The sequence below is a fragment of the Pezoporus wallicus genome, unplaced genomic scaffold (assembly GCF_028554395.1).
Source record: "Pezoporus wallicus isolate ANWC-B61680 ecotype Strahan unplaced genomic scaffold, APGP_CSIRO_Pwel_v1 contig_7293, whole genome shotgun sequence".
In the NCBI taxonomy this organism is placed as follows: domain Eukaryota; kingdom Metazoa; phylum Chordata; class Aves; order Psittaciformes; family Psittacidae; genus Pezoporus; species Pezoporus wallicus.
The window spans coordinates 1427962-1443965 of record NW_026637242.1 but is presented as its reverse complement, the minus strand read 5'-3'; the positions used below and the strand labels follow the sequence as shown (position 1 = coordinate 1443965).

Sequence of the window (16004 nt, the reverse complement as noted above, 5' to 3'; positions counted from 1 at the left end):
ATTTAAGCTGTTTTCTGCACATGGAAAAGCAGGATCAAAATTATATTTTTAAAAATATTTAAAAATATTTGAAAAATGCATCTATATTGGCAATTTTTTTAACCTTTTTGTTTTTAATGTGTATATATTAGATTTACAATAACTATTTTCTAACTACATTTTGTTATTGCACAGCATTTGAATGATCATATTTAATTTTAAATTAAGGAGTATTATTTTTGAAGTATCTAATAGTTTGACTGATCATCTGAGAAGTATAATGATGAGCCTCATGTGACTACAGCTTTTGCATAGATATAGTATATGTAGTAAATTAATTCTGTATTAACTTAGTACTACTGAAAACAGTAAATTCAGATCACATCGGTTGTACTAATCATAGAATCATAGAGTAGTTCGGGTTGGAAAGGACCTTAAGATCATTTAGTTCCAACCCCCCCCCCCCCCCCCCCCCCCCCCCCCCCCCGGCAAGGACACCTCGCACTAAACCATATCACCCAAGGCTCTGTCCAGCCTGGCCTTGAACACCACCAGGGATGGAGCATTCACAACTTCCCTGGGCAACGCATTCCAGTGCCTCACCACCCTAACGGGAAAGAACTTCCTCCTTATATGTAACCTAAACTTCCCCTGTTTAAGTTTTAACCCATTACCCCTTGTCCTGTCACTACAGTCCCTAATGAAGAGTCCCCTCCCCAGCACCCTTACTGGCCCCCTTCAGATACTGGAAGGTTGCTATGAGGTCTCCACGCAGCCTTCTCTTCTCCAGCTTGAACAGCCCCAACTTTCTCAGCCTGTCTTCATACGGGAGGTGCTCCAGCCCCCTCAGCATCCTCATGGCCCTCCTCTGGACTTGCTCTAATAGCTCCATGTCCTTTTTATGTTGAGGACACCAGAACTGTGCACAACACTCCAGGTGAGGTCTCATGAGAGCAATATTTTTATTTTTGTTTCATAGAAGATGCCAAATGCTGATATTCAGGACATAACCTGCTCTGAATTTTGATACAATTTTTGAATGCCTCAGGCTCCAAATTGCATTGAAAGTAAAGATCCTTCAGTGGAGCTAACTTTACATTTATTTGGTGCTGTAACGGTTGACCCTGGAAGGCATTGAGAGACCTTCAGTCCTCATGATCTGCAAGTACAGCTGAAGATTCAAGGCAGAGAAGGAGCTCAGCAGTTAGTGGAAGGCAGCAAATATTTCATGCTTTCCCTTGTTTCAACCAGCTTTCTTTGTAGTAAACTTGTACATAATAGATGATGCCTGCATTCGCTGTGTATTTGCTAGTATTATTACTAGTCATCCAGTTGAACTTTGAAAGCAAGTGTGGTGCTGACAGCTGAGATCAAATGTAAGAGATAGTATATGGGGAGGATTCTTTTTCTATGTCATCACGGCAGAACTATCTATGGCAGAAAGCCAACACAATATCTCTTCCTGCAAGAAAATGGCACCCCCACTGAAGAACACATACTCACCTTCCCCCTTTTTTATATGCAAAAAGAGAAGAGAATCAAAGCCTTCTGAAGTGTTGCAGATACCTTCATTTATGCTGCTATTGCTCCACAATGTGCACAGCATTACCATTAGGGTAATTTTATTTTACATGTAGTTTTGATTATTATTTTCTTAGTGGAAGATGTAGGATGTTTCTAAAAGGCTATAATATTTATGGTGGTGTTGGTGTTTTGTTCATTTGTTCCTTTATTTGACTTCTCAATTCAGAAAGCTCAATTAGAAAATTCTACTGGTAGATGATTTTGGTATGACTTAACACTTCACTGAAATCTTATGATTTCCTTTTTTAAAATAACAGAAATCTACAGTGTGAATACTCACCATTCACTGTTCCGCTAGAGGTAGTACTTACTTACTAGTTGCAGTGCCACTTCACTGCCTATAGTGGGAAGAGAATTAGTTGTCACTGCATAAAGAATTGTGAGAATGTGCAGACCCATGTTGCTAGTCTGTAAATGTTACATTTGCAAAGAGAAAAGAATGAATAACAACCAGAGAAAAGCACTAGCTGAAATTTAAGTGGGAATAATTTTAGTCTTTTGGAGTCCAGTCTGAACAGATGAATTTGGATTTAACTTAGGATACAAGACTTGTGACTCTGACTTCCATACTTGTTCCTCAGAACTTTCAGTGGGTGAAACTTGTGTTATGTTTTCACTTTTTGATGAAAATTCCTTTTGTGTTTTGTCTTTGGATTCAGTGTGCGTATATGTGTATATATACATATATATATATACAATACGTATGTGTGGAATATATGCATATATGGAAAATATGCAAACAGGCCTTTTCATCACTCATATGAAGATTTTTGTTTTTTTTTGTTCTACTTTAAATTAAAGATAACTGTTTTACTATAAACTGTCCAAATTGATACAAAATTGACTAATGCAATTGATAAGAAGATGACAGTCGCAGTAGAAATAGATACCTGTTAAGAGTTTTATGGAAAAGACCACCCCTGTACAGTCATCGTGAGTTTTAAAAAAAAAAAAGTTTAGATCTGATGGACTTTCTGATCGGATCTGAATGTAGTTTATGTGCAGATACAGGTTCTTTTATTCCAATGTTCAGTGTAATAATTTTTTTTACAGATGCTGTCTCTTAGGGTTGTTAACTGTGATTCAGCTGCTATGAATCAGTTACCCTGTAAAGTGTATTTGTGTGTCTCATATATATTCACTCATACAAAATTTTAATTGATCTTCATTGAAGTTATTTGGAAGCAGCAATATTTGTATTATATAACTTCCGTCAGTGCTCATTATCCAATATTTCTTCATCATTAAAGTCAGCAGAGTTTTGGCTGTCAAAACTCCCAACATTGCTACCTATAGATAACTTATGTAGAGGCTTACTAGTTACAGCCTTTTTTGAAGATTTGTTTTAGATTTACCTTCTACTACTGGAAAACTGAAACACCTTTTCAGTGTCTGAAGAGCAGCTGCTGTTGATTTATGCTGTTGTGGCTAAGGAAAGAATACAGCTCTAATTTGTGAGATGACTTTGCATGGTGAAGACTCTGCCCCAAAGTTTCATCTGTTATACATTTGTTCTAAGACAACTCTATTTTATTATTTGTAGTAATTGATGATTATTTGCACAGTTTCATAGTATGTGCTGTAACACAGGGACTGTAGGAAGGACCTCTGTGCTCAGCATGGCATGAGGGGCAGTGCAAAGCGATGCTCAACGAGTTTCTTTGGTACCTCGCACTGGGTCCATTTCCTTATACTGTTTTTATTTTTGTATTTTTTTTTCCATCTTTTTCACAGATTATATGATGGAATGTCTTAACGGTTTATTGGTAAGATTTTTCACACACTTGGTTTAGCAAGAGCTTCAGTTCCCAAGGTAGAATTTACTAGGCAGGAATCTTCAAAGATACAAGTAATTCATGTCTAGATATAAGACTAATTAAAAATTGTTATGTATTATTAAAAGTCATTATTTTCATAATAGAAAACAATGAACTAGCTTTCTTGTCTCATCTGACATTTAAAAATTCATATTCTCTCTGTTCGTTTCTAATGAAGATCATTCCAATGCATATCTGAAAAATAGTAGAAATAAAAACTGAGAACAAAAATCAATTCTGCAACTAGTGGCTGGGATACTAGATAATGAAAGATTTTAATAATATATGTGATTGATTGCTGTATGGCTTTCCTTTTTCTTGGCTACACAAAATACATAAATGACTAATGTGCTACATCGTGTTTAATTAGGAAAAAAACGGGACATTTTTCAAGTATTTTTCCTAATTAATGTAGAGCATTTCCAAGCCATTCAGAACCAATTTGATTCATGTATAGTCCCATTAAACGTATTGTAAACACCAACTTTGTCTTTTTCCCATCATTCACCTTGTGTTCATTGGCATACTAATCAGGGTCCTGTAGTAGTTTCTGTGGAAGTGTTAGTACAAAGAAAATTCTCATACTGTGTACATTTTTTAGGTTTTATTGTTGTTCAAGCTAGAAGGAAAGTATTACAGTGTGTATATTTTGGAAAGCTTAAGGGTATTTTGTGATGAATATGAAGCTAGTGAACTGCTGCTTGTTGCAGATTCTTCCTTTCAGTGTGTTGTATTCTGAGATAGTTACATTGATGTACTAGCTATCAGAACTATTTCAAATTGTTCTTAAAAGTTTCAAATAAAAGCTTTATTTCAAAGTAAGATTTAACTGTAGAAGTACATGCTTGCAAAAAAAACCCCAAACCAACCAACCAAACAAACAAAAAAACCCCACGAGCTCTGCTTAGCACTTAAAGGTTACAGTGATTCATATGATTTATATCTTGTGCCTCACCTTAATCAATATCACTGTGTTGTTGTGCTTCAATATTAAAATTCTGATCTGTTGTGCATTGTATTTTATCCACACTGTTGCAAAAGAATCCCTTTTTTTTATGAGTGCAGAAGTTTCCCTCTTTTTCTTAATGTGAGAGTTTGCTTGAGAAAATCAGGGAGTAGTTGCAGTTGGAAAGGACCTGTGGAAGTTATCTTCCCTAGCTTCCCGGGCAGAGCAACCTACAGCCTCTAGCCCAGGATCGTATTCAGATGGGTTTCCAGCCTATGTCCTACTGTGTCTCTTTTTTCATTAAATGTGGATGATTTTGCTTCATTAAATGCCAAAATATTTTAGTAGCACAGACATGGTTTTAGTCAGAGCCTTCAAACTTTGGAGAAATAGGAGACAGGTGTATTAAGAAAATTTATTTTGCAGAGATGCCATCAAACATTAATACACAAATGTTTGTTTCACTTTTAAAAGATATGTGAGACAGGAAAGGTCTGGATTAGTAGTAAGTTTAGAATATTTTTTCCTATTAATAATCCTTCTTTGATTCTTTTTTTTTATTTCCTTCTATGACAGCTCATTGTGCTGATAAATGTGTACACGGTCGTTGTATTGCTCCAAACACCTGTCAGTGTGAGCCTGGCTGGGGAGGACCCAACTGCTCCAGTGGTGAGTTTTCACCTGCTTCTGCCTGTCTCATCCTCTTTCCACAATGTTGTCCTCCCCTTTGGGCAGATTACCATTGATCCTGTGCTTGGGCTCCTGCTTTCTGGTCAGATGGCTGTTCTGAGTTATCAGGTTCCACCTGCGTGACCTGATTTTTTTCATTTACTTGTAAACAGTATTATCCTGTAGCAGCAACGCTAAATGTCATGAGTTAATTTGTTCTCAGAAACATGCAGGTAATGCAAATCTCTTGTTCAGGCAGCATATTTGGTGAAATTTGACACAGAGTGTGTGTGAATAAATATAATAATAAATTACATGAGGGAAAATTTAACCATTTAAAGATGATTACATTTGTTGTATAGTCTTTGTATATACCTAAATGTGATTCTTTCCCTAAACAGCTCTAAAGAAACATCAACTTTCTTGTAAAGTGTAAAACTGAAAGAGTTAGCAATGCAGTAATACTATAATAACAATCTTAATCTAGGGTGTGGGATTGTCCAAAGAAATCGTCAAAAAATGTTATCTTTCTTTCAAAAAGCTTATTTGTTGAGCTTTTCTTTAATTAATCAACTGTGAAGAAGTGTGTATCACTAGACAACATAGAATGGGGAATACTGCTATTTGTTGAGATTTCCAAGTTTGAAACTTGCTGAAAGGGTTCTTTAGGCAAGACAGGAACCTCTAAATCTGCCTTTGGAAATAATCCTTCCTCTCACAGGATTTTCTAGAATCCTTTTCCCTTACCTGTCTGGTATAATTCATTTTGAATGCATGTGCAGCTCTTTTCCTCTGCTTCAACTTCATCTGGTTGCCTTTGATTGCTTTTAACAGCAGCCTCAATGGCAAAAATACTTTCTGGTCTGTGTACGCAACAGGCCAAAACTGAAAGAGCCTTTATTCACATACCTTTAAACAGTATGATCTCTGGAGGGGCTGGTGATCCTCTAAAGGCTTTTGTGTGACATTAGAGCTAACTGGAACTGCCGAAATTTGTTTCGGACCACTAGAGTAGTCCTACAAGAAGGGGGGTAGGCTGAGGAAGAGGATACTTTTGTGCATGTGCTGCTGCAACATTTGTTTTGGAATTCATCCCATTCTGTATGGGCAAACTTAAGAAAAATGTGGCTTTCACCAGACTATCCTTCAGAGTTTGGGTGCAGCTGTTTGTTGCTAGCTGTGCCTGACTTCCTTATCCGTGTGTCTGAGAGCTATAGCACAAATCAAATTGAATTGAACAGCAGTGGATGATGTTGGAAAGACAGTAAGTGATAGGGTTTGGGCACTCTGGCACTCAGTTTTATTGGTGCTTGCCCTATATAGGGGACATTCACGTTTTGCCTTTAACTGCATTTTCTGCATGATCCCCAAGTGGATTAATTTTAGTCACAGAAAGGTACAATAAGTTAAAATAAAGAGATCCTTTTTCGAAAAATAGTGATTTTATTGACATGCAAGTTATTAATACAAGAAAAATACATGCAAATTGCTATATTGTAATAATGTCTATCATATAAACATTTTAAGTATGTAACTATTTAGTTGCATAATGGGGAAGGAACGATGATTACAAGACAGGCCAGTATTTTTGTAAAGCAGACACTTGGTGATTTAATGGTTACTGGTGATCAAATAAAATACTGTGACTGAAAGGGAGAGATTATTCTCAAAGTGTGGGATATTAGGCAAACTTCCAGTTTAGGAATCTGTTTATTTTCATGGACACCACCCTGTTGGAAGCAACTGTTCTACCTAAGCATGAAACTTTTTGTAAAGCTGCAGAACTAAGCTTCTCTTCCAAAGTACTATCTTTTCTCTATTAGGACTGATTATTCTCCTTACAAAAGGAATTTCATCCATAAGTATCTGAGAACAGAGTTAGTCCTGTTGCAGCATTTGTCCATCTGCCAACCCCCAGCTTGATTTTATCAGTTGTTTCTTGCTTGTATTTATTCACTGTGTTAAAATAAATTTTTAAACCATATGCCACAGCTTATATGTGACAGTGACTTTGTGGGTGGTAATTGCAGACAAGTGCTTCCTAAACGCTGTAGTGTTCCCTCCAAAAATGGCATAGTGATTGCATGGACTAAATTCATGTGTTGTGCAGTAAAAGCTGAATCAGCAAGCTTCCTCTGTGTCTTTGCACACCACTGTGTGTTACTGCCTAAGAACGTTTCCAGGGACTAAACTATTTAGGAGACTCCCATTTGATTTTGTAGCAAACATTACCTCCTTTTTGTGATTAGTTTTACCCAATTCCTAATAGCCTATGCTAATGGCCGTTTTCTGTTTAGGAAGAGGAGGGCTTTCTTCTTTCAGTGCTTAATTCTAGCTCAACTCATAACTCTTCTCCACCTGCCTTTCTGGAAACCTTGCGTCACACATGAGAGTAAAATAGTAATGGATGTATTCTTCTGTCAGTAAAATCTGAGTGGTGATCTTGGAATTTGGCTAATGAAATAATACCCGCTTGGGGAACATTTCCAATGTGACATTATTTTTTTTCTTTTGCCTTTAAAAGGAAAGGTCTTTTTTCTTTTTTCTGTAAAAGGAAAGGTCTTTTCCTTTGAGATAAATACACTGTATAAGGCAGTGTTTGCTTGCAGTGAATTTCAGTGGGAGGTGATGGGGATTATGATAATGTACATATATCTGAAAAGAAATGCTACCTGGATTGAGACATCACTCATACACAGAACACTTCCATTCTAGTGGGAGAAATGACAGTCACATAGAACAAGTTATTTTAATAAAGATTTATTGACTTAACACACTAGTGAGGTCAGTAACAAATGAGTGGACAGAAGATGTGTTGAACCTGTCCGTTGGAGTGAGCAAATCAGCATAATTAACATGCGGTCAGCACCCCTTTGAAGAAGTGCCTGTGAACTTTGGGAGTGTAAGTTGATCGGTTCTGGGCTGGGGATAGGACAAAATTTAATAAAAAGGACACAGCTGTAAAGATAGGTATGTTTTTAAATTAAAATATAAACAAACAATTTATTGAGAAATGAACAAACCAGCACAACCTTTCCCTCTCAAACTAGATCATTGTTCATATCAATTTTTTAACTTGCGTGTGTCAGGTTGGATTGTTAGAGATTGCAAGAGTGTGAATACAGGTTGTGTATAAAGCAGTCTTCCGTAAATGTTGCTACCCATAGTGATAGTTGACTGTTGAGATATGAAGAGATGATCAAATGATGTTTTAAATTTTTAGATTGTTTTCTGCTTTTTTTCTGCTCACAGTCATGTAACAATATTTGCTGTAATACACAATATATGGATCAGGTTGTCAGTTTTGAATGTGTATGCAAGCTAGGTAACACGTGCAGCTTAATGTGGAGCCCCACTAAGAAATCAGGACATTCACTTTGTTTTTCTTCTTATGCCTAGTAGTCCACAAATAATTCCTTCAAAATCAATAGAACACTTTCTGAATAAGCTGGAGCAGAGGCAAAAGGCCAAAATCAATATTACACTGACTAATCTGCAAAGGTCATAGCTTTTGTGACCCCCAAGCTGGCCAGAGTAGGAAAGCAAAAAGGGAATTACATGGTTTTGGTTTATGACAAGTATATTAGGAATTTAATTTGTACTTTGATTCTGTTGGTGATTAATAGTTTCATTGGGACTATAATCTGAGGGAATGGGAGTAGAACAAGTGGCATTAAGGCATAATTTGGCTCCAGAGTTTCATAAAGCATCAGAAGAGGACTGCCTTTTTCCTCAATACATTAAGCAGAGTGTTTAAAGCTGGCATCTCAGAAGAACATTTTCTTACATTTAAATGCACTTCTTAAGGAAACTTTTAAAGTACAGTCACTCTGCTACTGTCAGATTTCCTTTACTGCCATGGGTGTTTGTAAAGTTCGCAAATTCCATTAAAATCTCGCTGTTTTCTTCATGGGAGTTGGCAGATGCAGAGTATGGCAGAAACTGGATCCCTTGGCACAGCTGGTGTGAGACACTCACGTGAGTTACAAGCACTGCCAGTTTCTCAGTAGAGTTTATAATTTCCATTAACCCTGCAGAGATAGATTTGTGACTGTTTTCCGTGGACACACTTGCACTCCCAAGTGAAACAGCTCCCTTTGTGCAGGTACCAGGCAAGGTGCCTTGGAGCATCTTGTACAATCTCATGGCACAGTTTGTGGATCTGGAATTGAGCTTTTGTGGCCAAGGCAATGCTTTCCTTTTTATTTGCTGAAAGCATTTTGATTAACAGCGCTTACAAGATAGGCATGAAGAGCTAGCTTACGCTTATGTTTTCCAAGCCATCCAACAGGCTGTAGAAATAGGTTCTGGTTTGCACCAGAAAGGCTTGATTGCACCAGAAAGTGCACAAGTGAAACTGCGGAGTATCCTTAAAGAGATCTACTTGCTTTCATTGGAAATGCAGTGAGATAGCTCATTCAACTAATGCAGAACTGCCACCCACCACGGCTCTCAAATGGCCACATGCAAATGCATCCTATTAGCAAAAGTGACAGCAGGTCATAAACAGTCTCAAATTTAACCTTGCCTTATTACATGTGTCTTTCCCAAAATCTTCACTACCCTTAATTCTGTAATTATTACTTTTGTGATTCCCCTACCTAACTTCTCAGTTTTGCCAGCTTAACAAGGTTGAGTATCTTTAGGTTGAGAAACTAACCCACCAACAAGTTCAGTCAGGTGAAAATAGGGAAAATAGATATTAATGGAAATTACCATCACCATCATTTTTGGCAAAGTCACTAACTATGGTGTCCCTGTTGTAGGTGGTATCAAAATCCTCAGGGCTACATAGCAGCTGTGCTTTAGTTCTAGAGTTCATTACAAAGATGTATTTGAAATTATAATATTTTTATGTTTAATATAATTTCTGTCCTATAAAGCATTTTGGTTTTGAAGTTCTAGGGTAATTAATAGATTTTTATGGATTATTTGTAGATTCAGTGTTTTGCTGAATTACAGTTCCAATCCTTTAAGCAAAAGCAGAAACAAAAAAGTATTTTCTACAAAATAGGATTTATTGATGTTGAGATTTACTGAAGGAAAGTTTTGCAGGAAAGAGTGTTAGTGTTACTGTTTTGTAAACATTTTCCAGTTCAGAGATTCTTTTCATTTCTGCTTTTCTGATTTCAGAAACTCAGTATTGTGGTATTTACCTAAGTTGGTTTCCTAAATGATATGTATGTAATTCTTTTTCTTCCGGTAACAATGCAAAAGTATTTTTAGCATTTGTTTAATTTCAATCTGCTTTATATATTGGCCAGCTTACATGTTGTCAATGGCTCACTTAGCAGGTTTTCAAGAATGTGAAGAATAAAATTTGTTGCCAATTTAAAATCAAGATGACTGTCAAGTCATTGTAAAAAAATAAAAAGGCTAATTTATGGTCCTGCAAGGAGATCTGCGCAACATCAGGATGATGGGCAACAGTCCATTTTATAATCAGTATAATCAGATTCTTGCAATTTTGTAACTTTTCCTTAAATAGTAAATATTTTTAATAGATATTATCTTTGTAGCAAGATAAAATGAACACCGAGGACCATCTGTGTGTGTTTTCTCAGCAATTATCCAACCTTGTGTTCTGCTGTCCAAAGCACTTTAAGGAGTTTTCTGAAATTTATGGCATGTGAAAGGCATATAGTTCCAGTCTTTTACAGGATCTGAAAAACACATTTTCATTGTTCTTCCACTTCATGGATCAAAAGGCTTTTACAAAGTAAAAAAAAGAAAAATCCCTAAATTAAATTAAAGCTTAACATTTTGAATAAAAATCCTTTCTTATACACAAAACAAAAAGTAAGAATGAAAAATATGCCAGGGGGTAAAAAGCCTACAGTATGACAAATGAAGTCAGATAGAAACAAAAGACTGAAAGAAAATCCAGATTTAACAGAAAGTGCATTGTGAAAAAAAACCCAGACACTGCTAAGCATTTTTGTCTGGGATGTAGGTAAAATAAGTGTTTACTAAAGGAATTGGTGTTTTATAATTATGATGAATTATTCTATGAAGGAAAAAGATTTTTTTTTCTGATACACATGTGCACATATTTTCATCACATCCTGAGCAGATAAAAAAAAAAATACATGGAGAATAATCTTTTTATTAAATAAGGTTTTGAAGTTTTTTTTAAAGGATGTTTTTATTCTACTTTGCAGAATAGCTGGCTTTGTTTTCTAGCTTTCTTGACTCATCTCTGAAATTTTTGTTTGCCATGATCCACATTTACTATCTTGCAATCCAGGCTGACATACAGGTTGATGTCACAAGGGGCTTAATGCATCTTTACTTTTATTTGGCTTAAATTTCAGGTGGGAGTAGTATTATCTGTTTCCTGTCCTGCACAAATATCCTATAGGAAACAAATGCCATCAGTTTAGATCTGCAGCTAAGCAAATCATAATAACAGAGAGTAGTTTCAAAAATATTCTCTGAACTTTCCAGGGAGGATGCTGTGGTTTTAGGTTAATGGCAACATTCATAGTTTTTTAACAGTTTTTGCTTAGTGAATAAGTGAATGTTGTTCTGAACACACTCTCAGAAATTAAGATTGTTATAGGTATCATCTACATGGCTATGACTTTTCCTGTCCTTATTAACTGTTAATTAAAGATCCATAAAGTATTATACAAGTTTAGTTTTGTGTAGACCAAGGTGTGTGATGCCTTAATGTAATATAGGACCTATTTGGCTATTGTAATTTTCAATATTGACCTATTTTACTTGCACTGACTATGCTTGCCTATTAGCGGTGGTTATTCCCTGATAATGCAAGTCACTTGTGGGCCTTCCTAGAAATGTTACTCTTATTTATATCTTCTGCTCCAAAAGACTGGAATAGGTTTTAAACAAAGCATGTTACAGTTGGGCTACTTTTAGCTGTAGGTGACGGTTATTCTTGCTCATTGGTGGACCTCATGGCTGTCCCTCCTGGGGATTTGTGGACTCCTTCTGCAAGTAAAAGTGCACAACAGAAAGTTGCCTCTGCACCAGAGAACCTGTGGTTGAAGGAAAAGAAAAGATGAAACACATAAGAGATGAGGAAGGAAACAAACACTAATAAATGACCATGGCAGGTAGTGGTTTGACATACTTGCTGCATCAACTTTTTGTGGACTTCACAGGAAAGAGGAGTTATAAGGTAGGGATGTAGAGGAGGACATCATGGCAGTTTTATGGCTTGGGGTATGGAGAGCTGTGCCAAGTTGTAGAGGCAACCTGAAGAGCAGCAAGGAAGATGATAGTCTGAGAATGCCACAAGGGTGCTAATGTCATGGGCGATGTAAATGTGGGGGTTGATATTTGAATACTGGATGAGAAATGATAGATGACGGTTACACCATAAAGGCCATGAAAGGACAAGGCAATAAAGATCTGAGAGTCAAAGGAGGAATGCAAAAAAAGGCACACAGATTTAGACTTGTCCTTGATGTGACAACCTAGAAAGGATTTAAGGTCAATCAAAGTTGATGTTGAAGTTATGGGCAACTTCGGTTATACATGCTGTAGCAAGGAAAATTTTCACTTACCAAAGGCTGTGGCTCCTTGAACCTATCTGGAAATCATGCTGGAGTTGTGAGGAAATGGAGAGAGAGAGAGAGGAATTCTGCATGTTTATCACTGTTTGCTTATTTTAAATTTGTACTTCCCAATATTTCATTACAAGTGAGGGAACGTACACTGTGTTTCTGCTGTCAGTGGTGCAGATTTTTGTTTCCAGTTGTTCTAAAGGACCATAAAAATACATAAGCCTAATGCTGCGATAAGAATCTTCTGTTTTGGCAACAGTGGTACATATTTCCAGAAACACACAGTGTTTGTTACAGAAAGATGTGTATGCCAGAATAAAATGTCATCCTGCTGTCTTGGTGCTGCATTCAGACAGCTACAAAAGATAGCAAGAAAAATAAATCTTAGTTTTGCTGTGTTTCTTTACTTCCACCTCCCCATTAGCAAGAAAAGAAAGACAAAAAGAAAAAATGTTAAAAAAAGCATTGCAATATACGCTGTTTGGCCTGAATATCATTTTATAAAGGAAACTGTAGCACACTTAAAAGGTAGTAGTTGCAAATCAGAAGTCGTGAGGAGGTTTTTCTTCTGAAATATTCTTTGACTTGATTTGATAGCCTTATTGTGTTCTCATTATAGGCCATTCTTTAGAGAAATACAGAATTGTAGGTGATCAAGGTGGGTTTGTCAGGAATAAACTCAAACTCATTTGCACTTTTTTTGTTGCCTTTTAATGAAATCAGTGAGAAAAAAAAAAGGCAGGAAAAAACCCTAACAATTATGTGACCACATTTAATTAAAAATATCTTTGTTTATAGGGAGAAATAAAAGAGTTGACAAATTCTTCAGATGTGTTGTTATAAAAATTCATACCTTGTGCTATAAAATATCAGGGCTCCCACCATTCTAATTTGCAAATCACCAGCCACTCACCGAAACCATATACCTGAAACCACATCTAGCCCAGCAGAATAACAGTGTGCCTTGAAATTATTATACTAGGAGGTACAGAACTTTACATCTTCAAAGACGCTACAAAAGGCCCAGAAATGATAGCAATTTGCATCACAGGTTTCAATTGCTTCATGAAGATGATTTTTTCACTGTTGAATCCTTGAGCTTCTCTGTTTCTAAAGTTGTTTGGCCCTTAGTTTCAGTGAGTGTTTCTTTATGAGGATAGACCGTATTGTCTTAGAGTTTCATACCATACCATACATGCTCATTTAAAATAAGGGTTTATATAATGCAGTGACCTTATTCCCAAATCAAACTTCTGCATTCACGGAAGTATCTCTCCTGTATTTGTAGCATTGTGTGATGTGCACAGCGTTCATTGTGGTTACAAAAAAAAAGATATTCCCAGATGAACAGATAAAAAGAAAAATGACAAGATGTGCCATTAATACCATGGTGTTTGTAAAACATTTCATTTGATTAATTTTTTTTCAGTTACCTGGTTCTTCTGTTTAAAACAGCAGAACCTGAGGATGAATATATGTGAAAAGAGGAAGAATTACTTTTGTAGGGAAGGTGCTCTGTGTAAAACAGGGCAGCATTAGGCCAGTTCTGTATGATCAATACAGAAAGTTAACTTTGGTTTACTTAATTGAGTTTTGCATTTCTGCATGATTCAAACTGCTTCCAGGAGTTACTGAGGCTGAGATGTATTGCCCTTGTAGTGGTGTCAAAACTTTGCTGAACATAGGGCTCTCGTCTATACGTTGCTTCCCTTTCAGATATATCCTGTCCTGAGACAGATGATTTACAGCCCCAAATCTGTTCAGAAGCTGGTACTTTTGTGTGTGTATGCATGTAATGTTTGCATATGTGCATGTGCCTGTGACCTTAGTCCAGTGAGGACAGTCAGAGCAGCTATTCTGATTAAACTCCAGCTGACAGTGTGTAACTTGATGATAGTCATTAACTCAAAGACTATCCCATTCCACCAGATTAGCAGCTGTGTGAGTTCCAGCCCAGCTTTCTTAGTGTCTGAATACTAGGAAACAATAGAAATAGTCTGATATAATAGTTCATAAATTTAGCCTCCAAAACTAATTAAAAATAAACCAAACTTGCCACAGAAAACATTTCTACGCTTTGACCTCTTCTTTTTTAATAGTAAACTGGGCACTGGTTTCTGACAAATAACTTTAATTTCCTATGGGGAACATTATTGATTATCAGTCAGGGGACAGAGAAGAAAAATATGTGATTTATCCATCTTGTTCCAAATTATTATTTATTCCCATTAATGCTGCAAATTTCTCCGTGGTTCTTCCCATAACTCACAGATAGATGCCAGGCTGGTGACAGAATTTCTTGAAAGACTATTATGCGGTTGTACTATGGTTTTGTCCTGGTGGAACGCTTCGCAGTTGTGCTCTAGTGAAAAATTGCATAGTCAGCATTTGTCATCCAGCTGGCCGTTGCCAGGAGAATGGTTGTGAGACTGGAAATCCTATCAGCAGCTGTATTGATGCTTTTTATTTTAATGATTTCCTGCAAACATGAGAAGATCACACCAGGAAACTAATATATTATTATGTACTCTGTGGTACATGCTCTTACAGTAAAATAGTTGAGAAAGGTTCAAGTTCACAAACACAGCATGTGAATGTCATTCATCCTGGATGTCAGTAAATCTTTAGGAGACAGGCACATCTCTGGGAGGCAGGCTGGTGATGGGATTGTAAAAGGAGCAGAGAAAGTAAAAGGCTTCTGCTGCTTCACAAATGAAGAGGTTTCTAGCAAGGCAGTTTTGGGGCCTGGGTGTTGGATGCAATAGCAGATGCATGGTGGTAAGTGTTTCTGGCCTGTGTGGCTCTGAGACTCATTATGCTGGGTCTTCAAGCAGCTAATATGAAAGTTGTTGCACAGCAGCAAATATTCCATTTCCAGTAACTGGTGGAAGAGCAGAAACTCGCGCTTAGCAACCAAGATGAAGTCTTGGTTTTATAGCTAAAGTGTGTTCAGGCCACATTCACCCTTGACTGAGCTCTGCACTGGAATACTCGTGGTCTGGCAGTCAGAGTTGTTCTGTTTGTCAGACATGCCAGGGCAGGTTTTTTTTTGTTGTTGTTAGTGGGTTTTGTTGTTGTTTTGTTTTGTTTGTTTTTTTAGAATTATTCCATTAGGAATGGATGAAATTGAAATTGTCTGTTTTGTCTGGAAGCAGGAGGGCAACTGTTAATCTGAAACCAGACTAATGTGTTAAGCACAGAAGAAAACGTAGGGGTGTCTGCCCAATCAAGACAGAATATGTGAATGTCTCAGACATCTCACCACCCGTACATGTATTTATATAGATCCCAAAATAGCTAGTTTCCTGATAATTTGAGGACTGGTTAAGCATGAGGCTTACACTTTCTATTCCATGCAGACATGTTTAAAATAAATATATAGCAGTTCTGAATGAATGTGAGTTATTATGGGGAAAGGCAACTTGTGAGATACTGTGTGCTGTAGACAGCAGTGCATTGTAGTGTAGTCCAGAACAA

General features: G+C 36.8%; 1 protein-coding gene across 2 annotated transcripts in view; it reads left to right on the top strand.

The window, feature by feature from the left end:
- The window catches only part of MEGF10 (multiple EGF like domains 10), a 98680-nt gene that overhangs the window by 32469 nt on the left and 50207 nt on the right, over window positions 1-16004 (top strand). For both annotated transcript variants that reach the window (XM_057404398.1, XM_057404399.1), the window contains exon 5: window positions 4903-4995. In XM_057404398.1, coding sequence (XP_057260381.1) covers window positions 4903-4995 — 93 coding nt within the window. The remainder of the gene's footprint in view (window positions 1-4902; window positions 4996-16004) is intronic.